The 23,675-nt window shown below is 34.2% G+C and overlaps 2 protein-coding genes and 2 non-coding genes across 5 annotated transcripts in view; 1 reads left to right on the top strand and 3 right to left on the bottom strand.

Moving 5' to 3' along the window:
- Positions 1–4,313, top strand: part of LOC123710768 — a 30,235-nt gene extending 25,922 nt beyond the window's left edge. For both annotated transcript variants that reach the window (XM_045662944.1, XM_045662943.1), the window contains exon 12: positions 259–4,313. In XM_045662944.1, coding sequence (XP_045518900.1) covers positions 259–1,283 — 1,025 coding nt within the window. In that variant the 3' untranslated portion in view covers positions 1,284–4,313. The remainder of the gene's footprint in view (positions 1–258) is intronic.
- A 640-nt stretch (positions 4,314–4,953) lies between these two features.
- Positions 4,954–23,675, bottom strand: part of LOC123711208 (LIM domain and actin-binding protein 1) — a 38,617-nt gene continuing 19,895 nt past the window's right edge. The window contains exons 2-17 of the mRNA XM_045663686.1: positions 22,274–22,432; positions 20,760–20,923; positions 20,339–20,439; positions 19,101–19,172; positions 17,465–17,621; positions 15,308–15,402; positions 14,726–14,901; positions 13,808–13,865; positions 12,397–12,552; positions 11,249–11,355; positions 9,468–9,623; positions 8,774–8,939; positions 8,098–8,258; positions 7,535–7,674; positions 6,955–7,036; positions 4,954–5,913 (exon numbers count right to left, since the gene is read on the bottom strand). Of these exons, the coding sequence (XP_045519642.1) occupies positions 5,911–5,913; positions 6,955–7,036; positions 7,535–7,674; positions 8,098–8,258; positions 8,774–8,939; positions 9,468–9,623; positions 11,249–11,355; positions 12,397–12,552; positions 13,808–13,865; positions 14,726–14,901; positions 15,308–15,402; positions 17,465–17,621; positions 19,101–19,172; positions 20,339–20,439; positions 20,760–20,923; positions 22,274–22,423 (1,944 nt within the window). The 5' untranslated portion in view covers positions 22,424–22,432 and the 3' untranslated portion in view covers positions 4,954–5,910. The remainder of the gene's footprint in view (positions 5,914–6,954; positions 7,037–7,534; positions 7,675–8,097; positions 8,259–8,773; positions 8,940–9,467; positions 9,624–11,248; positions 11,356–12,396; positions 12,553–13,807; positions 13,866–14,725; positions 14,902–15,307; positions 15,403–17,464; positions 17,622–19,100; positions 19,173–20,338; positions 20,440–20,759; positions 20,924–22,273; positions 22,433–23,675) is intronic.
- Positions 19,825–20,017, bottom strand: LOC123711507. The gene has a single exon (XR_006753968.1). It is a non-coding gene; the product is annotated as a U2 spliceosomal RNA (small nuclear RNA).
- On the bottom strand, positions 21,527–21,608 carry Trnas-gcu. The gene has a single exon. It is a non-coding gene; the product is annotated as a tRNA-Ser (tRNA).

The following is a 23,675-nucleotide window of genomic DNA, read 5'->3' as shown; positions in this document are numbered from 1 at the left end:
AAATAAAAAAAATCTTTTCAAAATTTGTATCTTTTGCCTCATTCTACGTGTAGAAAAAGGATACGATAGAAAAAACTAAAATGTTGACTATAGCTAACTTAAGGGTGTCGGTTTTTTGTGATGGTGTACGCGCGCATCGTATATATTTACTCTCAACATTTTTCCCTAACACGGTAACTTATATATATTACATACCTATATTTGTATGTACATACTTTATAATAATTATAATTTTACAAAACTGTCTTTTGTTTTCAGAATCCAGTAAAACATCCAATCACAAGAGTGGGGTAATAGAAATGAGAGCACTTAGTGCTAAATTTAAAGAAAAGTCTGAATTAAAGATATCAGAGAGTAGAAAAAGCATAGATAAAGACAAAACTGACAAACGGTCTGACAAACAAGATCGATCCGAAAAGACTGAAAAGGATAGACACAGACATAAAGATTCTGACAAACATAAGTGTGAAAAATCACATAGATCAAATGAAAAATCAGATAGATCAAGTGACAAGTGTGATCGGTCGAATGCAGATAAGGCAGACAAAAACACGGAAAAATTGGATAAAAATGATGTTAAAACAGATAAAAAAGTTGCCGATCTCAAATACGAAAAGGTTGAAATGAAAACTCCAGAAAAGAAAATGCGAGAAAGAAATATGGTAGGAAATGCATGTTCAATTAAACCAGAGTTGAGGTTAGACCAAGATCAAACCAACAACCTTAACCGTGCCAAGGAAAAATCTGAAGTTATAGATAAGCTTGAAGTAAAAGAGAAAGATGTAAAATCTGATCATAAATCAGAACGAGAAAGAACAAGAGATAGATCAGACAGAAAAGATAGGGAAAAACCAGAAAGATCCGAAAGAGACAAAAGAGAGCGGTCAGAGAAATCTGATAGAGTAGAGAAAGAGAGGTCTCATGATCATCATAGAAGACACTCAAAGCATAAATCTCATAAATCAGACAGAAGAGAAAGAGAACATAGGCACCGAAGCTCGGAAAGGAGACACGACAAACACAAAGATTCTAAGGATAGAACAGACAAGTCGAGAGATGCTAAAGAAAAAGATGTTAAAAACTGTATAAATGTGAAAACTGATACTAAATCGGAAAGTGTGCAGAAGACAGTGTCGGAAGAAAAGCCAGTGTGTGTAAAGGAAACAAAAGTTGTCTCTGATAATAAGTTGGTGTGTGAAAAGGAGACAAAAGTTGTCTCTGATGAAAAGTCTGTGTGTGTGAAAGAAAGTGAAAGTGATAATCTTCATCGGCCACCGGATTAAGCAAAACTCTACTTGGATGTCACGGTAAGGTCTTAACCTAAGGGTTTAAGTGACTGGGGCCAAAAATTCATGTCTGAATCACCATTAAATAAAATTGTAAATAAATAATTACAAAGTATGACACATACTTGAATCGGTAATTTTTGGTTTTATTAAAATTATTCTTGATCAGCGAAACTTAAGAAAATTTATATGATTTTAAAGCTACTAAATTTTATTTCAAAGTAATAGTTATTGTAAGTTAGTAAACTTTTCATTTTAAGATATTGGCCATTTATGTTAATCTCAATGCAAGAGTACGATCTCAGAAACTTTACCGTAACATTCAATCACTTTCACTAGAGTAAGGGTTGTAAATATAGTGTAAGACGTCTCTCAGAGGCTAAGCAGTGTTGGTTAAATGCGCAGTTTTAGTTTTATTAGATGAATTGAGAAAGCTCAAGATATAACTCTAACACCTGCAAGCAGGTGACCTGTCTGCTGTTTCATAAGTAAACAGCCTAATCAGCTTCATATAGCCCCGGTGTTAGTTCTTATATAAAATTTGATTTGAAGAGCAAAAGCCCCGTTGGCATAACTTTCAATACCTACAATACTTAGACTCTTGGTACAATTTTGGAATAAATCAACCATTGCATATTTAGTTGAAATTTCACTCTATTTATATATATATATATATATTTTCTAATGGACATTATAATGTTACATCAGTGTATAGCTTGAACTAATTTAATGTTAAAATGGTTATTGGACAAATTATACATAAACATAATTTGGCTAACATACAATTATTGCACACATTTCAAATGCATATCTGAAATAGTAGTAACTAACTCTGTCAAATGCCTATATGACACTAGTTGCTAGTTCTTAAGTCTGTTAGATGACATTCAAGAGACAGAGTCAGCAATATGAAGATTACACTAGGTGATTATCCCTTTTTAAAAGATTTTATAGGAACTAAAACTCCAGTTCTTCCGAACAAAAATTTGATTTATGTGTGCCGAGTAAAAAATTTAAAATCCTTTGTCTTGAGCTTTGTCAATTATAATTTTATTTGATATTATAAAATTGGCCTTAATACATACCTTTTTCTTTAAAAGATTTATTTTATTGTATTACTACAATGTTATAAAAACTAGCGAGAAATTCAATTTTTTTTTCTTTCTTCAAAAATCATATTGAACTCAGTTTGGCCTTTATTTAAATACACCATTTATATCGGTGTCATACATTTTTATAAGTGACTTATGTATTTAAGACTTGGCCGTTACAATTTTTTTTGATTATATAAAAAGTAAAAATTCAATTAAATATTATTAAAGGTATTGTTTGAGATTGCTTTTATCGACCTTTAATTTTTTTGCCATTATAAAGGCCTTTTTGAATATATATAAAAATAGTTGTGTATATATATCTCCATATTGTCAATTTCTTTACCTAAAACTGCGCTATGAATGTGATTAAAAGAGTTTTAACGAAGACGATATAAATTTAAGGAGAAAATTAAATTCACGCATAATTCTAAAGATTGCACTAAGTATTCTAAGGGTTAAATGTTTTGTGATTTTTTAATAATTTATTTATTATGTTAATGTTTGCTAGGACTACCATAAGTTTCTCCATAGTATTATTTGAAAAATCACAGCTTGCCAGTGAACTCAAGTAAATAATTCTAAATCGGATTGTTTTTCAATGTCATAATAATATGAATTAGAAGTTTTTGACTTTATATGGTCTTGTGTGAGTTTTTATAAAAGAAACGTTTATTAAAATACTCAGAGATTTTCAATGTGTTACAATGGGCAGGATTTATATTCTGCGACTGATTATTCAATGGCGTAAAAAGCTGAAAGGCAATTTCATATTGAAATCAATTTTGTGCTTTATTCGATAGATAAACGGAAATTTATAACATAATAACAATGGCAGCTGACAGTAATGACATTGCTCTGACAGCTATAATCCAACATTAATGTTTAATGTTTTGAAGCACTCAAACGGTCGCAATGGTTACAATTGTACGTCTCACTGCAGCGGTTTTGGATAAATTAAACATATGGCTCGACATTGGCTAAGCCCTGTATATAATATAATCCAGTCAAGTATTAATATAAACTCTACTGTATGTAATATACTTTCAAATACACGGAACTCTTTTATAGTACTGTATAACATCTGTGGAAATTATCCTTTGTCAGTTTCATTGTAGCCTGGAGTTTTTGACAAATGACGTTTCACTCTGTGACAATAAATCTCACACTTGGCCCATAGATAAAAGTCACATCTCTGGTTACATACATACATTTTGTACTATTACCTTGTGGTAAAATTAAAGATTTTCGGTATACTATTTGAAAATATTGCCTTATTTAACGTCTGTATCTCTAAGGTGCCGTTTTAGGCTTTAGTTCTCTTCGTAAAGAGTAGAGGATTATCTGAGGGGTTTTTGATGTAAGGCATTATCTTCTGTACTATCACAGATATAAAACATATTATCCGGAATTAACCGCGTCCAATCACGATTCTATGTGGATTTATATAACCGACCATGCGGGCTCAATTAAAAAAATTTGGTCATTAAATGCGTTTATATCTGGTTAAGATGTTTTTAAATATATGATGACGTATCATTTATCATTAAACACGCAGTTTTCATTTTTTTGGGATATTACAGTTATACTAAATTGAGTATTGTATAATACAAAACTCATTTTTAATTGGCTATTTTCTGGATTATTCTTTTAAAATCCAATCAAAATTATTATTATTTTTGTTGCTATTTTTAAATTCATTTGTATGTTTGAGTTAAAATTGTTGACTTAAATAAGGCCTGACATTCGGTTTCATTATTTAACTAACGGATCCGATTTTTTAAATTTTAGATTCCGATTTAGTTAAATATGACGATGGGATAAACGACACGTGCTGATGTCACACAAATGTGATTAAAAAACGTCTATACGTTAAATAATTATTTATTGTTTCTCGTACATATATTTTTTGAAAATAATAAATAGATTTATGATAGATTGGTGTTTTTTTTATTTACCTTTTTGAAGATCGTCAGAACTTAAGTTTAAGGAATTAAATATTATGACACTTGGTCAATATATTCTTGAAGCCTTGTTGTATGTACAAAAAATATAAACGATTTTAAGACAAATGGTGACTTTCACCAGGACAATACTCGAAACAGAACCAATTTCAGTGTACGACCAACCAAGCTCCAGAAGATAAATCACTCCTTATATGGAAATTGTATTCGTTTTTAGAACAAACTTCCAAACGAAATAATAGAATAATTCTAATTTCGTTTGGCACTAAATAAATTCAACGAGGGCTCGTTAAACGTAAATTAATCAATAAAACTCTTTATAAATTTGACGAATACTTAAATGAACCTAATCCTTGGGATTGATTTGCTCCAGTTCAAACAATTTGTAGGACTCAAAACTTGGCGATTAAAAAGAGTTGCGGAGACTTTCTTGCCAGTTCTTCTTACCCGTTTTACGCCCTTGACTTGCGAACTGGTAGTAAATGTGAATTTCCAATTAATTTAACTTCTTTTTGACGTCCATAAGTGTACCTGTTTATCTATATGAATAAAGATAGTTTGAGTTAGGATTTCTCGATGAGCCAACCGAAAAACGGTTAATAAAAATGCGTATGATTTAAATACGTTTATTTTTAAAAAAAATCTTACAAAATTGTAATCAAACCCCAAATAATTTAAGTACAATTACGTTGATATCAGTCAAATGCGAAAATTTTAATATACACCTAAATTCAGTACTAAATTGCAAACTTATTAATGGTTAAATTATAATCTCAATAATCAACTAACTATAGACCAATATATTGAATAACATAGTTAAAGTACAAATTGAAAATAATATGCATATATTAAAACTATAAATAAGATTAAATGGCACCAAAGTGTTTACTCCGTATGTTTATATAGTGGCGGATTCACGAGTAGGCTGGAGCCTAGAGCGGCAAATTTGGGAACTGATATTTTTTGCTACCTTATAGAATGCCTGCATCATGTTTTACAGAAGTCTGCAACAAATTTTGGCGATGACTTTCCCCTCTTACTTGTCACTACATTTGGTGTAGTAAAATTCAGTATTCTAGGGTAAAACAACTAGTTCGCCGCCCAGTAATCGACCTGTGCGTCATCAGCTCACATTGTGTATGAGTAAAAAAAGCGAAATTGCAGAAACTGTATTACCGTCTTCTCTCAACCTATACATGTCAGTCTAACTACTGGTTGGAGGCTGCGAACTGCATGGTTTGTGTATAATTTTGTGATCAAATATATATATATATATTACGAAATTTACGACAACGATTGCAAAAATAATCTAGTACATGACAATTGTCTATATTTTGTTTTGGCAAAGGCGGCAAAAACTTCACAGCGTATACCTTAAATCCGACACAGCGTTTATAAATTTCCTAAAAAAAACCCCAAGAATTATATTTTTAATACAGCATTGTTAGCAATAAATACATTGGCTTTACAATATAGGTTAAGTAGAACTTATATTTAAAAAGACTATCTATTTCACACGGCAAGTGTTTATATGAAGGCTTTGGCAATAAATATTATGATGCGACGGCGTCACTGAAAAAGAAAATGTAGTCATTTATTTACATAAAAATACAAAGCATAAAGTAAAATAGCAGTAAATTATAATTTCCAATCTATTTTTGAACGCCTAATTGCAAAATTTACATTTCTGCGTTCAATTGTCGCTAAATTGTTTTGGATTAGACACGTAATGCGTACATGAATTAACTTGTTCAAATCTTCTCGAACTCATGAGATTCAATATTCCTGCCAGATCTCTACGCTCGCACAGAACCTTTAACCTTCCGACTCCCAGAACCAACATTGGGTTCCGTGAGCCTCTTCACAGGATGCGTTCTACTTTTGATTCTACTACTAATATCGATCTTTTTTCGCACTCCTCAACTGCTTCATTTAAGAATAGGTTAAAACAACTATTCGAGTAGTAAACCTTGTAACTTTCTTCTTATTTTGGCTATTAGTATATCTGTCGTTCTATCTATAAACTTTGTATTGTCTACTTAAATATTTTGTTTTGCTTTATATCCTTATTTTTTATCAGTGAAACTTTTTGTGGGTATATCCAATTCTTTAATTTTATGTTTATATTTCTTTTCTGACTTCTACTTTTAGAGATGTATCTGTTTGTTTCCCAAATGAATAAATAATCATTCACCTATTTGTTAGGAAGTACGCAGAAACATTTCTGTAATCAGAATAATTCTGAACTAAATCGAAAAAACATTTTTTTAAAGATAAACAGTGTCCCATAATCAATAAAAAGTTATTAGTAGTAGTTATTATTTAGTTAGTAGTTATTTTTATTGCATCCAACTAACCGAACGTGAAAACAATTATAAGCTATGAAGGCAAGTGTGCACAAAGATAACTAAAATTCTAAACTTTTTTTTAAAATATTTGTTTGGAGTTAGCCCTATAACGACTTTAGCTCTACTTCGATTTATCATTAATGAAGTAACTTCTTCGTAGGAGACCTTAATTTTCTGAATTATTTTTAACTTACAGTCAATTTTTTATGACTCAATTATACTTTCGTAAATAATTCTTTATCTATATACAAATACTTCAACTCACCACAAATCTATTAACTTTCGTTACAAAAGTCTTGTTGACAGTTGTCGTCTGGACTTTCATATTTTCGAACTTATCCCGCAAACTGAAAAAAAAATATTTATACAACCTGTATAATATAAAAGGTGTACATAATTTAATATGAATTTCGTGACACCAACGTACTTAAAGTCCCATTCTAATATGCTATTAGAAGCAGCCTACGAAAGCATTTTTGAAAATATTTCATCTTAAATCTCTTTAAGCACCTTAATTTTTAAAAATAAGTCGGTCTTTGGATGACGGACTTATGATGGTCTTTAGAAGGTGGACTGATCAGATGAAGGAAACAGCAAGTGACAGAGCAGAGACTGGCACAGTGCAGACAGAAATGGCGAGATTTGGAGAAGGCCTTAGTCAAATAGGGCACACAGATAAATATAATGAGAGACTGTCTCTTTTCGTCACAGCGGATGGCACAATTTGGCAGAAAGAGACGAAAGATACTTTACAATTTAGATGGATTAGATTTTTTATTGTGTTTTGAGTTTTATAACAATCAATAAGATAAAAGTAAATTAGAATGTATTGAGACTGTGTGTACCTCTTAGCAGTGGCGAGGGAGTCTCCATCTTCCTCTTGATCCCTCTCTATGATGAGAGTGGAGGGGGAACGCTGTGGTTCGCTCTCGGACCAATGTTCGAAGCGGTCGCGGAAACTCTTCGTACGAGCTAATTGTTGGGCCTAAATATTTTTTTTTATTTGCATAAATAATTTTTAATAACACAGGGGGAAACTGGCAGCAAACTCAGCTGGTGTTAAATGATACCGACGCCTCTCATTGCCAGAGGGACGGCGAGTGTGTTGCCGACCTTTTAAGAATTGGCTCTTTTCTTTACCCTAAGGTGAATTGGTTAGAAACTACTTCAGTGGGCAGGTAGTTCCACATAGTCCCAACTGTCCAAAAAACGCTTAGTAGACGGAGGTCGAGGTGATGTATCGGATGGTTTTGATGTATTCTACCTCGACATCCGATGATGAAGTCAGCTGCAGGTATTAATTCAGACATCTCTGAACCATCAGAGATTCCAATAGCGTTATAAATATTTATTGTCTCATACAACAAATGTCTTTTTTGCCTTCTGAATAAAAACCTGGTCTTCATACCTGTTGAAGAGCCTCGTCCCTCTGACGTGCCTCATAATACGCCCTGCGTGCCTCGTCCTCGCTATCTTCTTCCTCGCTGTACTCTTCCGAGGATGTGGTGTCGCCTGTATGGGTGTTCTCCCCGGGTGGTGGGGGGGTGAAACGCTTTAACGGCTTCGGGCCTATATGAAAAAAAACCCTTTAAAACTATCTATAAGACATTTATTTTAGCTTTATTAAAGTCAAACATACTAAGGGAGCGTTCAAGTATTACGTCACGCAATTTTTGGAGATCCTTGACCCCCCCCCCCCCATGAAACGCACCGTAACGATTCTGTATCCAATAGTAAAACGTTTTGTGACCACCCCCAGTGACTCTTTATACCTGAAACTTACCATTATGTGGTGTAAAGTACTGGAAAGTGGAAAATAATATTAACAACGCGTAATTCAATCCCCGCCTCGCATCGTAACGTTTTACAAGAGAACCCCCCCCCCCCCCCATGTTACATGTTACGTAATACTTGAACGCTCCCTAAGCCCAGACAATAATAACTAAAATTTCCTATTAAAATATAATATTTTTTGTACTCTGAAAGTTAGCTTACAAAAACAAAGACACTTATGAATTGTAGTTGTAAAATTACAAAATATTACAAATTCTTAATACAGAAGTTTGACATTATTTTAACATTACCCTGTGGTTCGTCATGTTTTTGTCTCTGTTCCTCCATCTCTCTAAACACGGAGATCATCCGAGATGCCGTGTGCCGACTCGCAGCTAAATTGGTATCAGCGACGGCATCCTCACTCCGCACCACGCTTGGCTCGTGGTATATTTCGGGGGATGGGGATTTGGGTCGCTAAAAAAAACTTCCACATACAGATAAATCGGATACAAGACTTCTGGACACATGGCTCATGACATCCGAGCGACACACCATTATTTTGACCACAATAAAACCAGGAGCTCTATTTAGGCCTGGGCCTCATATTTCTGTATCTGTTTCATAATCTTATAGGCAAGTAGGTGATCAGCCTCCTGGGTCTGATACACCGTCTTTTCGGGTCTAAGGCAGGTTGATCACGACGTTTTCACCGTTCGAACGAATGTTAAATGGGCATAGACGGAACACTCCATTGGTGCAGAGCCGGGAATCGAACATTCGACCTCATGATGAGGATAAAACTCGCACGCTGAAGCCACTAGGCCAATACTGCTTTTTTAAACAGGCTTATAAAATTTATTTTAACTGACTATTTGTATGTTAATACTCTTCTACTGTACCTATAAAAAAATCAGCTTTTAAAACTATCTAAGCACTTTTCTCAAAAAAATAATGATAGGAATAAAATGTCCCATATGAATACTGATGATGAAAAATGATCACCTGGGTCTGCCGTGGTGGAGTCATACGGAACTCCTTACGCCTAGCCTCAGGCTGATAAGTCTCGAAGAACTTGAATCGGTCCGAGATATCTGACGTCTCAATCTTCACGTCCTCCATTTTATCAGCAGCGCGAATCACGTCTTTTGGTACGAATGGCTGAAAGTAGTGTTTAAAGTAATAAACTTCAAAAACAGTTGACATAATCAAGCGGACTGGACAAAAGTCAAGCGGTTCCGGGATGAAACAACGATGTGGACCACTCTGAAAAGAGTGAAGAAGAAGCCAAGAGACTAGCAGGAGGAAACGACCTTTAAAGAGAACATCTTTAATTAATTAGCCTGCGTCAGTGTGGCCAGAACTATGTGTTTCATTCCATGTGGGCTTTCGAAGACCCACGTTTCTGAAGGTACAGGAAAACAAGATAGGAAAAATGTAAGCTGTATATTATAATTATATATATATTGACATGATTGGATAATAAACGGGCTTTTAATTTATTTTATTATTATATATTATAATTATGTGTCTGTAGTCCAAGAAAACCGTTGTGATGTGCTGATACTATCAATAATTATGCATGCTGCAATGCACCTTTGTACTACAGTACACTTAAATAAGGTGAATGCAAAATACCTGCTGTATTGTATACTAATTTCTTCCTAGCTTCCTAAACATGAATTCCTCATTGATTTTGGTGATTAACTAAAAATAATTAAATAATTTCCATACATTTGTTACCTGTTAAATTCCTTTGTGAGTCATCAAGTGAGAAAATCAGTTCTCTAAGGATCTGGGATTTACATTAGTATTTAGGGTTGTTTTACTTTAGGTTTGTTCTTATTTGGTTAAAATAAAACTTCCTAATAATTCGTAGAGAAGAGGTGAAGATGGAATGTGTTTATTTTTTAAAACTGTAGATTTATACACAAAAATTATCCTACACTGGCCACTAGTGGTAACATGTGGTACCAAGATGCGAAGGGTGCATAGACGATAAAATCGCGGCGCGGCAAAAAGTTGGTCCTATCTCCACCACGACCTGGAGCTCCCTACCATAGCCCAATGGATGAAGTTGGCGTCCATACGCCACTTTGACAAGGCTAAACACCATCCCAATCCGCTGGTGCGTAATAGCATCAACTATTACCCCTTCCCGACAAAAAAGGCTCGCAGGAGGCCCCGACACATACTATCGGATCCGGATGATCCAATTACCGTAGCAAACGATAAATTAAAAGCCGCCCGCGCGGCCAAAAATAGCCAATCACAGATTAGGGTAAAAAACCGCCTTCACCGGGGAAGGCGAGGACCTTTACTTCGCACTTCGCTCACTCCAGTGAGCTTCCGTCCTGCCCTTCAGGCGATTGACCACCCCGCGACGGCCCAAGCCGAGGTTCGAGTCTCACAGGAGACGCCCTTGCGCTAGCCGCGGGATAAAACGCCATTCTGGCCGAGCTACGCTCGCCAAAACAGCCCGAGCTGAGCTGTAAAGGCCCTTAAGGCCAACAGCGAGATTCCTTCTTCAAAAAAATAAAAAAAGTTGGTCCTTTTCTGTGCGCAGCCATCGAAGCGTACGAACGTGTTCTTCTCAGAACAGTTCGATATCGTGGTCTAACGATAACGCCAATTAACTGTTCTTTTCAGAACATATTATTGTTTCATGACGATAACGTTTACAACTGTCCTTGTCAGGACACACCACTGTTTCATTACGACACGTACTAATCACCTACAAGTATGTTTAGTGAATTTTTGTGTGTGACCAACATATTTTTACTTACAATTTCCTTTCGTTTCGGCACATCCTGCGGCGGTGGAGATAACGGGGGCATAGTTTTGGCATTCGCATCTAACTCTAGAAATATAGATCTTGATTTCTTTGCGATTCCTGAAAAAGAAGAAACTAAACATTCCATATTTCTTCGAGGGAGAGTTTAAAACAATAATATTTTTACTAATAACTAGTAAAGGTTGTTTAATAAAATAAAAGGCTTATTTAATCCTTGACATTTATACACATATACATAAATAAATTATGTTTATTCATATATGGTGTACAACTTCTAAAACAAAAGTTTCTTGGTAAAAGTTATTGAGTGAAACTTCTTTATTGGAGTTGGAAAAAAATTACCGTCACATTTTTCCGTACCGCGCCATCTTTTTCGATTCGAAAAGATTCAATAACAATAACAAAAATATGAAATTGAAATTCCTTAATAATCTTAGTAGTAATAGTAATAAGGTAAAATAAAATAATTGTATTATTTGTATTCATGTCTATGAATCTTATAACCTTTAGGAACTTTTCCTAAAGGTTAGGTATTTTTTTGAAGAGAAACTTCTTTATAGGCGTTGTAAAAAAAATACCGTCACATTTTTCGATTACGCGTCACATTATTCCGTTAAGCGTCACGTTTTTCCGTTACGCGCTATCTTTTTATTGTCCCTACCACGGTTGATTCGATGAGATTCGAAGCCATTATAACAAAAATATATAATAACGATAACAATGATAGTGATAATTCTATTAAAATTAATGAAATTCTGTAATAATCTTAGTAGTAATAAGGTAAAATGAAATAATTTTATTATCTGTATTCATGTCTATGATAATAAAAGCCTTTTGTTAAACTTTATCTAATTTAACTTTATTTAACCAATTACTGTAAAGATGCATATAGTAGATCATTTTTTTTAAATAAGGTCATAAAGAAGTTTCATTTCTTACGTGTGCACACATTTTTTATTATCTAGTCGCTCACAAAAACCAATTTATCAATAATGATTTTAAATGAATCAAAACTTTGAACTAAGTGTGACTCCCACATGTCAAAAACGTCAGTAAATTCACAATTTCTTACTTTTATTTTGTACGTTTTTTTATGTTTATGTATGTAATAAGTCTTAATAATTCTAAATGCTTTCGTACCTTCATTAAAAACGGCCCGATCTTCGAATTCCCGATTTTTAGGCGCCTGGTTCTCATCATTGTACACTTCACCATTCTCAAAGCGCTCTTTGATTGCACGAGATTTTTCAGCATCCAACTCCAGTTCTTTGGAGATTTTTTCCGATGATGTTACACCTGGAAAGAATTAGGTTTAGTTTTTACAAATAAGGGGGGTAAATATTATTATATATAGAGTGTGTACACTCCAATTTTGCTATGTGCAACTAGCACTTATAAGAAAAAATTGTCTTCACGTTTGGGACTCAAAAATCAAAAGTCAGACAAAGTCCTCCGGTAAGTAGGTAATAAAAAGAATGATAATGAATACTTGAAACCTGAACACCCTTTGTCTTCAGTCACCACGCACGCTATAAAGCACGCGAAACGTCGAAAAATATATATAAAATATATTTTAGGTTTATAACATAACTTCAATCCGTTGAAAAGTGTTTTCTTTAAATGATAGTTAATGTCTATTATATGAAGGAAAAGAGAAAAGTTTACAACGTGTTACGGCCATATTTGCTATTTTAGTTTCAGAAATAGGCATTGACAGAACCACTGTGATCTGGAAATATCTGTCGAAACAGTGTGGATAGAAGAACATCAAGAATAAAAAGGAAATATAGTTTAAAGATGAGAGAGAAGAAGCAGAAATGGATCAGAATCATAACAGAGTGGTGCCCACGAAGTGGGAAACGAAAGAGTGGCAGGTAGATACGAAAATTGGAAGTCCATATAAAACGTTAATGAGTCTAATGTGGATTCGCATCGCTAGACGTCATGATTTGAAAAATTTAGAGGAGAGGAGGAGAGGTTTTTTATCGAAGAAAGCTGTTAATAAATAACCATTTGTTGATTTTACTTCAGGCATATTTATTTTATATTTAGCATGTAAACAGCGTTAAAGGCTTTTTGTATTTTTAATACATTAATATTTATTTTATAACTAAATAATATTTCGTAGCACTAAAGACATATTTAAGAGAGCAGAGGCAGTGTTGGTATAGTGACTTCAGCGTGCGAATTTCATCCCTGAGGACGTAGGTTTTAGCATTTGCTCGGTTAAGGAAAACATCGTGAGCAAACCGAGATGTCTTATACCCAAAAAGTCAACGACGTGTGTCAGACACAGGAGGCTGATCACCTACTTGCCAATTAGATTGAAAAATAATCATGAAACAGATATATAAATGTGAGGCCCAGACCTAGAGGTAGCGCCACTGATTTATTTTTTATAGATTCTAGGGTTGAGTTCCATAAACTGATCGTAAGAGAATAAATAGATTTTAATCAATTAAAAAAATGTTTATTAAGAGATTATTCCGGGACACATTACATAAGTCCCTTATTTTTATCAGTATATATGTAATTTTATCTTGTATTATACCTTGTTCACTCTGCATCACGGATTGTTCATACATTTCCTTTATTTTTGCTTGTTTTCCCTGCAAATAGTCAAATAAATTGTACTATAAGGTAATACATAAAATAAATGAGTATGTTTGTGTATAATTCGGAAAATATTAAAAATATACGTTTCAAATCTACAATTGTGGTGTTTTGTATAACTGTAAACAAATTTCATTTTCTGCTTTGTTTTACCAAGTAAAGATGTTGAGGGTTGATGGTAGCAGGGTGTAAATTATTGGTTACAGAATTTTAATGGCAAAATATCAAAAAAAAAATTACAGTCCACTTATCACTTAGAGATATAAAACAAACTGTTGTAGTTAAAACGAGTATAAACAAAATTATATCAAGCTATTTCAAGGAGGTTTTCAAACCAGATATAGGGTTTGCATGTAAAAATTAATATAAAATACTTTTTTTATGTTAAAAATAAAATATGTTTATTATGGAACATAAGATACAAGTATCACTTATTCCGTGTCATTAAATTTGAATAGGTAGACACACTACTCATCGTCAAAGAAGACAGAGGATGTAGGCCGAGAGAAAAAGCCGGAAAAAAACTCTCGGTACTCTTTTAAAATACCAAATCATCACGATTATTTTAAAACAAATTAATTAGAAGTAGCCTGTCTCGCTCTAGTCCCAGGCCCTTTTGTCAACTAGACAATCGTTAACTTTGTAGTAAGCCTTTTTACACAGCTTTTCTTTAATACATTTCTGAAGAGTATCCCTTTTCCCAAATAGAATGACTAACTTTAGATATTCTAGTACGAGGAAATTGCAGCCTGCGTTCGTTCCGAGTATTAACATTGTGAGTATGTTCTAATCTAAACTTATCACTATTTTTGTATACATTCATACTAGTTAATGTTAAGTTATTATAAATACCTACCATAAACAGCCTGCTCCGAATATTTTGTATTTCCTGTTTCCGCTCTCTATGTCTTTCGGAGTTGGTGTGCTGTCCACTCTCGAAGCGACCCACTATTTCACTCATATTACAAAACGAGACAGGTTGTTCGCGACTTCCACTATGCTTGTACGAGTTTTTGAGGACTGAGTCTTCATCTATAATTGACGACAAACAGAGAGCCAAAATATGGAGTACGTACGATAATAAGAACTATAGGTAAGAGAGCGTTCAAGTATTACGTAATTTGGGGGGAGACTTTTTTGAAATCGTGAAGATGCCTTACAGCAACTGAAGGGGGTACAGGGTTACCTAGCTTTGTTTTTTACGACACACAATTGTTTTTAGGCAAAATGGTCACTACTAGGGGAGAGGGGGTATAAAAAACGTTACGGCGCCTTAAATGGGGGGGGGGTTTCAAATAAAGCGTGTGATGACAAAGAAAAGAAAGGCTAACGAAGAGTATAGGCACTTTGAGTCTAATAAATATTATATGACTATCGCATTAATTAATAAATACATTGAGAGTTAATTTTCGTTTTGAGAGAATCTCAATAATCTTACCGTCCTCTTCTCCTCTTTCGCTGGAGCTATCCTCAGGTTCCACGCCATTAAGGTACTCATCAGACACACCAATGTCCATTCCCTTTGCTTTAAACCTAAAAGAAAAATACATTATTTTAACTTCCTTTTTAATTAACGATTATAGACCACCTCGACCTAAAGATTTGCTGTACCGTCAATACGAAATATTTTTCACGAGAATCCCAAAGATTTAGATTAAAGATTTGATAGGTTGTACCGTCAATACGAAATATTTTTCATGAGAATCGAACCCTAAACCTAGCTGTATATATATAATATAATTATATAAAACAGTCTTTTCAGAAGGGCGACCATATAAAAACTTTAAATTGATTTCTAGTTTTATTATAGTCGAAGTATATAAATACTAAGCGGGTAACATTTATAACTATTACATCAATCTAAATATTTATTTATATAATTTAAATAAAAAATATTGCTTATCAATAACAATATACAAATTATTCACAGTCAATAAGTATTGACAATACAAGGAATATTATATTGAGAACTGGCAACAAACTCTCCGCCACTCTTTTTAATCGCCAAGTTTTTCGTTTTACACAATGTTCCACATAACATCTTAAGTCATTAATAATAATAAAATCAATTAAAAAAGAAAGATTTATCCTCTATCAGCAGGAGGCATGGAAAACCACGCAAAATAACTAACATCACCGCATACACAAATTAAAGTCCGACCAATCACCACAAGTAGAAGCCATTCACGAGTATGACGCATGGCCACCCATCAGCCACACAAAATTCTGTTTATTGTTTGTATTGCTCGCTGGGGTGGCGCTTCGCTAACCAAATGATATAATATTGAATAAAAAACTTACATAATTCCCAGTAGGTCTACTCTCAGTGAGTTTTCAAGTAATAAGAAGGTAACATGTGTTCTACATTTATTTATAGAATACTACTGTTGTATAAAATTCTACCCAAACCCATTGATATAAAATCGAATTTTGTATGGCGTTCGTGTAGAAATTGGCCTAATTCACAGATACATTGAACTTCACCTATTTTCATTTTCAGAAGTTCTTAAGTCTTGTACGTATAACGTACATTTGGTATGAAAATAAAAACTAGCTTTTTGGCAATGTGGCGTATTTTATAGGGAAAACGGGCAGGAAGATTACCATGATACCATGGACTTTCTTAATGAGATACTTTTAAAAATTGATACGCTATTTTATTGTAGGACCCTAAGCCGAATTGGTACGAAAATTCAGTGGGAGCAGCTGGTTCCACATAGTGGTGGTGCACGGCAATGATTTCCAATATAGTTGATATTAATGAAGATAATCTTGGTAATTGCCGAGCAACAGAAACGCAGGAAGACAAATGGCGGTTGCACCCATTCGTTAAGACGTCACAAGACCACCCGTCGTAGGCGTAATGGAGGAACCTGGTGCCAGTGCCTACCATGAAATGGCCAAACGGAAATTGTGAAACTAAGTATATCAAAACCTTCATACAAATTCTCCACACTTTTTCTTATAGGGAAATCCATTTACAGACCGCACCGGGAAAACTTATTACAGTGACGCGGTAAGTTTGGAGGTCGGTCCGGGAGGTGCACGCCTACCTACGAAAACCCAACGGCCCCATCTGGTATGGATGGGGACAGGACAAGAGGTTTATTGTTCAATTCATGCCCCCAACCAAAGCGTATACTACGCTACGCTTGTGCGCAGCCAAGACTCCTAAAAAATGTCACCCTGAAACTAGAAGGCAGAAAACCATTTAGGTCTGGGCCTCAGAGTTCTATATCTGTTTCTAATAAATATGTAAGTAGTATTGTCTTTTGTTAAAATAGCTTTTACACATAGAAAACACTTTTTAAACGGATTGAAGCTATGTATATAAAATTATGTAAATAATTATAAGTTTTTAATAATAATACTTAGCTCCAATTCGTTTAAAACTTGTTTTCTAGATATGTAACTGTCAGATGGCAATCGGCCTTCTGTGACTGACACTTTCACTATACGAGCATTTAAATGCGCACTAGTCCATTGGTACACAGCCGGGGTTCGAAGCTACGACCTCAGGAACGAAAGCCGCACACCAAAGCCACAAGGCGTCGCTCTGAGAAGAATATGCCTCGAAAATAAATTTACTACTTACTTGGCCAATTTAGACAATAGAGTGGAACTTTTCTCGCGATGGTGTTTTTCCAGAGTAGGCTTTTCTTCAGGCTGTGCTTTCTTCTCGAACACCTCGAAACGAGACTTCACGTCCAGGGATGCCAGCTCTTCTAGACCCAAGTCTGGTTTGTCTGACGCTATAGTAAATTAATAAAAAAAAATCAGTCTACTTGCAACCATAGTGCTGTCTTTTTCTAACACTGCGTTAACCCCGTTTGATAGAAAGAGAGGAAAGACTTAAAAGATTCTAAGTTATTATTTAAATCTCACACAGAATTTGGGTTTTTTTCTCGTTATATTTAATTTATAACTAGCTAACCCAGCGAACTTCGTGTCACTTTAATGTTTTTTAGTCTATCTTTTTATTAGTACCAACAATTATTGACGTCGCTTTTCCGGAATAAAAATCAAAGTAGTACGTGTATAAAACTCAATTGTTTTATTTTCTCTGCATGAAACTGCTCCTTTGCTCAAGGAATATATAATAAAAAATATCGCCAGATAATACGCATAACTTATCTAGACGTATACATAGAAACTGCCACATACTAACTTATGTTGTTTCATTTTTACATTTTACAAGTGCTTGCTAGATGCTTGCTTAGTTTCACATAAATTATTATTCCAGCGTTAGATAATTTAATTTGAGTACGAACATCAGGAAATACATTCTGTCATCTGTCTTATGTTATTTTGCTATATAATGTTAAGGTTAAAGTTTTCTTTCATTTTTGTCTATGATTTTGTCCCATTTGGCATCGAGACCCTTAGTCCGTGGGGTCATAGCGCTATAAGGCTTTTTTTTAAGAAAAAGGGGGAACGATGCCAGTATCTTTGGAAGCTTGCCTAAAGGGACTTATTTTAATAATATATAATAACTAAAATTTATTATATTTTAAGGTTAGTTATTTTTTTTAAATGAAATAAATTATTGGGGTTGTAAAAAAATTTAGCGTCACATTTTTCGGTTACGCGTCACATTATTCCATTACGCGCCATCTTTTTCTTATCCCTACGACGGTTAATTCGAAGCCATTACAAATATATAATAACGATAACAATGATAGTAATAATTCTATTAAAATTAATGCAATTTTGTAATAATCTTAGTAGTAATAAAGTAAAATGAAATAATTGTATTATCTGTATTCATGTCTATGATAATAATAGCCTTTTGTTAAACTGTACCTTATTTAACTTTATTTAACCAATTTCTGTGAAGTTGCATATAGTAGATCATTTTTCGAAAAATAAGAGCATAAAAAAGTTTCACTTACGTGTGTACACGCACATATTTTTAATTTGTTTGTTATTTTAATGTTGGCAGCATTGTGTCATGTACTTACTTATTTTTTCTGTTTCATATATATTGTTTATCTATGTTATCTGTTTTGGCTTTGCATAAGGTACAGTGTTAGTGTTTTGTTTTATAATATGTATCGTAGTTGTAATAATACTAATAAATAAATAATTTAAGGTCTTCTTTTATAAACTTATTAATTATAAGCGTCATTTCTGTGCACTCAGTCTGCACCTATTATCCAGGCCGCACAACCTATATTAGGCTATAAACATACGGAAAAATATAATTAGTACAAATGTTTGTTCTGACTTACCACGCACAACGTCAGGTGGAAGTTCCACTGGGTTGCTCTCGCAGATTATCATTTGATGTTTTCTTGGGGCAGCTGTAACAATATTTTTTATTATTATATTGAACAATAATAACCAGGGACCCTACCTTAGCCCTGAGTTTTAGATTTGTGTTGCTTCGTGATCATGTCTTTTCCTAATAGGCAAGTAGGTTAGCTTTGTGCCTGACACACGTCGTTTTTGAGTCTAAGGCATGCCGTTAGTGGCAATTTCTTTTGATGGAGAGGATGGAGATGGATTTTCAGCGTATACAATTACACGTTGTATATGTCCCACTAATCCCACAATAATAACTCCGCTCTTAGGCGAGGGAATGGTTTGTATTCCACACGCTAGCCCAATACGTATTGCATTCATCCTTAGAACATAATATCTCAATACATTCATCATTCGCTAGCTTTTCGGTGAAGGGAACGTGAGGAAACTGCATACATTTAAAATGAAATAAAAATATCAATTTTTGAGCTCGCGGCCTACTCAAGGTCGGCATTTTGCCATCCCTGCCACCCTATAGTTACGCCACTGCATGTCGTCTTAACTACAAAGACAAACTCCACTGGTGCAGGGACGACCTTAGGGATGAGAGTGACAGCACACACACGGAAACCAAATTCAATTTTTAAGTTTAGTAGAATAATAGCGAAGATTTTTACATGTGATTAATATAAAATAATACATTCTTTTTTAATTTTGAGGGCCGATCCCGGCGGCACTGCAATGCCGGGCCGACCCGTGACAGGAGTGGAGCGAGCCCCGAACATCCCGTCAGTTTCCAAAAATCAGTTTAATATACTGGTCCCGCTATGCGGGAACTTTCAGATATTAAGCTGAAAAGAACAGATACTACACTTTGATCTTAGCCAAAAGGCCGAGAAGCGATAGCGAAAAATAATGAACGCAAGGTAATCATTCGTTTTGCAGTAACTTTGCCAGCGCCTTTTAGGAAATTGCAATGGATAGTATCGCCATCTATTAGCGGTGGGAAGAAGCTTTTAAGTCTGCTGAATATAGTTTTTTAATTGTCACAATTTAAACTATGACTGTTTAATGACATTATCTTTATACATTATTTAACATTTATGTTTGTAGTCTTGTTATTTGAAATGTCTAGGTCGTTTACAACAGCCTCCTAGATGGCGCTTTTACAAAATTATAAATTTGATATAAATATATACTGTAATATATGAATGAATAAAATTACCGTCAGTTTCATCTTCATCATCGACCGGCTTCGGTTCAAACAGTTGCTTGAAGTGCGGTTTGCAGTACAATGTTGTATGGTCGCTTTGATACGTCTCCATTCTGGTCATAAAAAATGTAATTTATAGTATATAATATATTTATACTTTAAGAAAAAAGAAACGTACAAAAATGTAGGTAATTAAATTATAACAAAAAAATACGTACACACAGCAGTCAAAAAGAAATAGTTCTATACTTTGAATTATTAGTGTATTTCTTTACATATTTGTAAAATTATTTTGTTATTTACTCAATAGAAGAGAATTTGTAGTAATATGTTTGTCAATTCGAAATAATCGTCGTTTACAATAGCGCCCCTAGATGGCGCTTAACAAAAAAATTATAATTGTAAAGGAAATATGTATTTATCATATACTCACGTAAGTTGCTTATTGCACTGAACGCATCGGAAGCATTCCTTGTGCCAAGCTCTCTTTTCAGCTTTAATCCTCTCCATGGCGTACACTGGCCTGGAGCATTTGGCACAAGTGGGATTTTCTTCAGAGGCCTTCATCTTTTTGAATAGCTTTTCAGAGCTTTTTGACTGAAAGAAACATAAATAATTGTAGGTAGGAAATAAAAAAGATGAAATTTATAATGACTTCGGTTTTAAAATAATGCCTACCAATGTCTTAGCGCTAAGTATGACTCCGGTATGCCAAAAACGTATTGTATGGGCCGGGCCTATTTTGACGGTGTAATAAACATATATGCTGTTTACATGCGCAGTGCGTTCATGCATGCTTAAATTTTACACATATAAAGAAAAATCACGCATGCTTTACCACTAAGCTTGAATAAATAAATTATTCAAGGCCGGCGACGCACCTGTCTTAAACAATTTGAGTCTCTGTTTATATATATTTTATTATACGTAAAAGAATCACAAATAATTAATGTAATAATGTTATAAAAAATATTACTTTAAAAAAGAATGTGTCGTAATAAAAATATTTATTATTTTAATTTAAAAAATATTAACAAATAATAAGATTAGAATTATTTATTCATTGGAAGCAATCGAATCCTTTACCGCTACTTAGATATCGTATTATTGTAGTAAATATATTTTGTCATTATGATAAATACAAGTAATCTTAAATAATAAAGATAAAGGTATAGAACAAAAAATAAAAAACAAAAAGATCGACGAGGATGGGATTCGAACCCACGCGTGCAGAGCACATTGGATTAGCAGTCCAACGCCTTAACCACTCGGCCACCTCGTCATATCTATATCCGTTGAAATAATTCATCAATACGTAACCAAGATACGGAACGTAACACGCTTTTTAAAAAGTTTAATAAATAGATTTCCTTTATGAGGAAGGCATTTGTTTTGAAGAAAATTAAAGGAACAAATTAATAGTATCGATTATTAGTTAAATTTGGCAATCAGAAAATCTAGTCTTCTGCTGTCTGAGCTGTATTATGATTATGGCTGTAGTAAGTAGCTGACAAAAAATTAAATTAACTAAACACAGACCAGTAGAAGGCTGAATAAATCAAACAGTTAGTTTTTTTTTATATTTTATTTTGTACAAGGTATAATATTTAAGAAAATGGCGTAATAAAGAAATATAATAAGGGAGGCGACCTGATTCAATTCGCATTTTTTTTTTAGGAAAAGGCAAACCAGCCGGCAAAGATGGGGGCTAGCGGACGTGATGCCAACCTTTGAGTTTGGTATCAGAGGAGAGGTCTTTGCTTGAAGGCCCCAAAAGCGGTTTGGAAATATATAATGGAATATATTTTAATGAATAATTTGAATGTCCCTGTCACTACCAAATGTCAAAATTCAAAACATTTTTGACACAATGAAGTCTATCGCAGTCGAAGCTAAAAATGTAAAAATAGGGAAAAAACAATTAGCATATGAGCTAAATATTCGTACCACAGATATAGATCCCTCATCCTTATGCCGCCTGCTGGACTTCTTCTTCTTGACTTGTCGGCTCTCGGAGACATGGACTTCTTGGTAACTGTGCGTCACCCTGGACTCAGATTGGATGAGGCTCTGCGACGCCTCTATTGTAGTCGCCATTTTGTTTTACTGGAATTAGAAATGTTGTTTTTAGATGTGGTTTATTAATGGTTGGATTTGTGAAGATTTATAATCGAGGATGAGCAGTTTTGGCCAAGTGGCGGCTCAATGTTCGATTCTCATTCCTAAGCTCATAGGTTGGAGCCAATGGACTTCTTATGGGCGCAATAAACAGTCGCTCTAAGGCTGATAGAAGATAGGTTTCCATGCGATGTTGGAAACCGAATGTCGGTTAGACTTTAAAATTAACGGCGTCTGTCAGAAGTGTTCAGCTTGGCTATTAAAAAGAAAATCGCAATAATAAAAATGCATCGTCGATTTTGTTCACAATTAAAGGAAAAAATCAAAATTCAAAATCATTTATTCATATTAGTAACACAATATGAAATCAAATCCCGTTCTCAAGTCAAGGGCGTAGAACGGAAGAGAAGAACTGGCAATAAACTCTCCGCCACAAATGGCCTCACCATTAATTTTTTGTACTGGTACGATTCGGTGACTGCTATAACTTTTTCTGCGAAAAACAAAATTCCATCCAATTCGCAAATACAGTAAAACCCGTTCATGATGATTCCTCAGGGACCCTACCAAAAACGCGTCTTAAGCGAGAAAGCGTATTATGCGGGATGGGGAGAATAATACGTACTAAATATATGTTATGTTATAATTTTGGTACATATTGTTGATTTATTTGAGTAAGATTGAAAAAATTAATCATTGTACTGACTATTTCCTGTCATTTGAATGAGCGATCGAGCCGCCATCTTGTCGAGGTGCCAAATTGTGTTTTATTCCAATTTGTATCGTGGTAGGAAGCAGACATATCACTTCCAAGTTAAACAGTGAATATATTTCTTTATTACGGATACTGTGTGTATAATTTTCGTGCCCTAACAAGAATTACAACACATATAGGTATTAAATACATTTTTACACAAGATTTTGATGCATTAGCAATTAAAATAATTTCAACATAATTCAACTTTTGCAGTGCGTCTTCGCTTTGATCCAAAGAAGCTACATGGCGTCTTAAATCATTAACAGCTGATAATGCTTGGGCGTTGACTCATCTTCGTCTTCATCATTATCACTTAGGGCCTCGTTTTGTGTGTTATTCACATTCTCAATAAGATCTTCAATTGATTGAATTTCGTACATTGTCATCGATGGAAGAATATCTAGGAATACCCTGCAGTATCTCGGCTTCTTCTTCTTTCAACACGACGTGAAGGTTCGGGCGTATAAAACGGGA

This window comes from Pieris brassicae, chromosome 6 (genome assembly GCF_905147105.1).
Source record: "Pieris brassicae chromosome 6, ilPieBrab1.1, whole genome shotgun sequence".
Classification (NCBI taxonomy): domain Eukaryota; kingdom Metazoa; phylum Arthropoda; class Insecta; order Lepidoptera; family Pieridae; genus Pieris; species Pieris brassicae.
The sequence above is the reverse complement of the archived record's forward strand: the minus strand, read 5'-3'. Positions and strand labels throughout refer to the sequence as shown.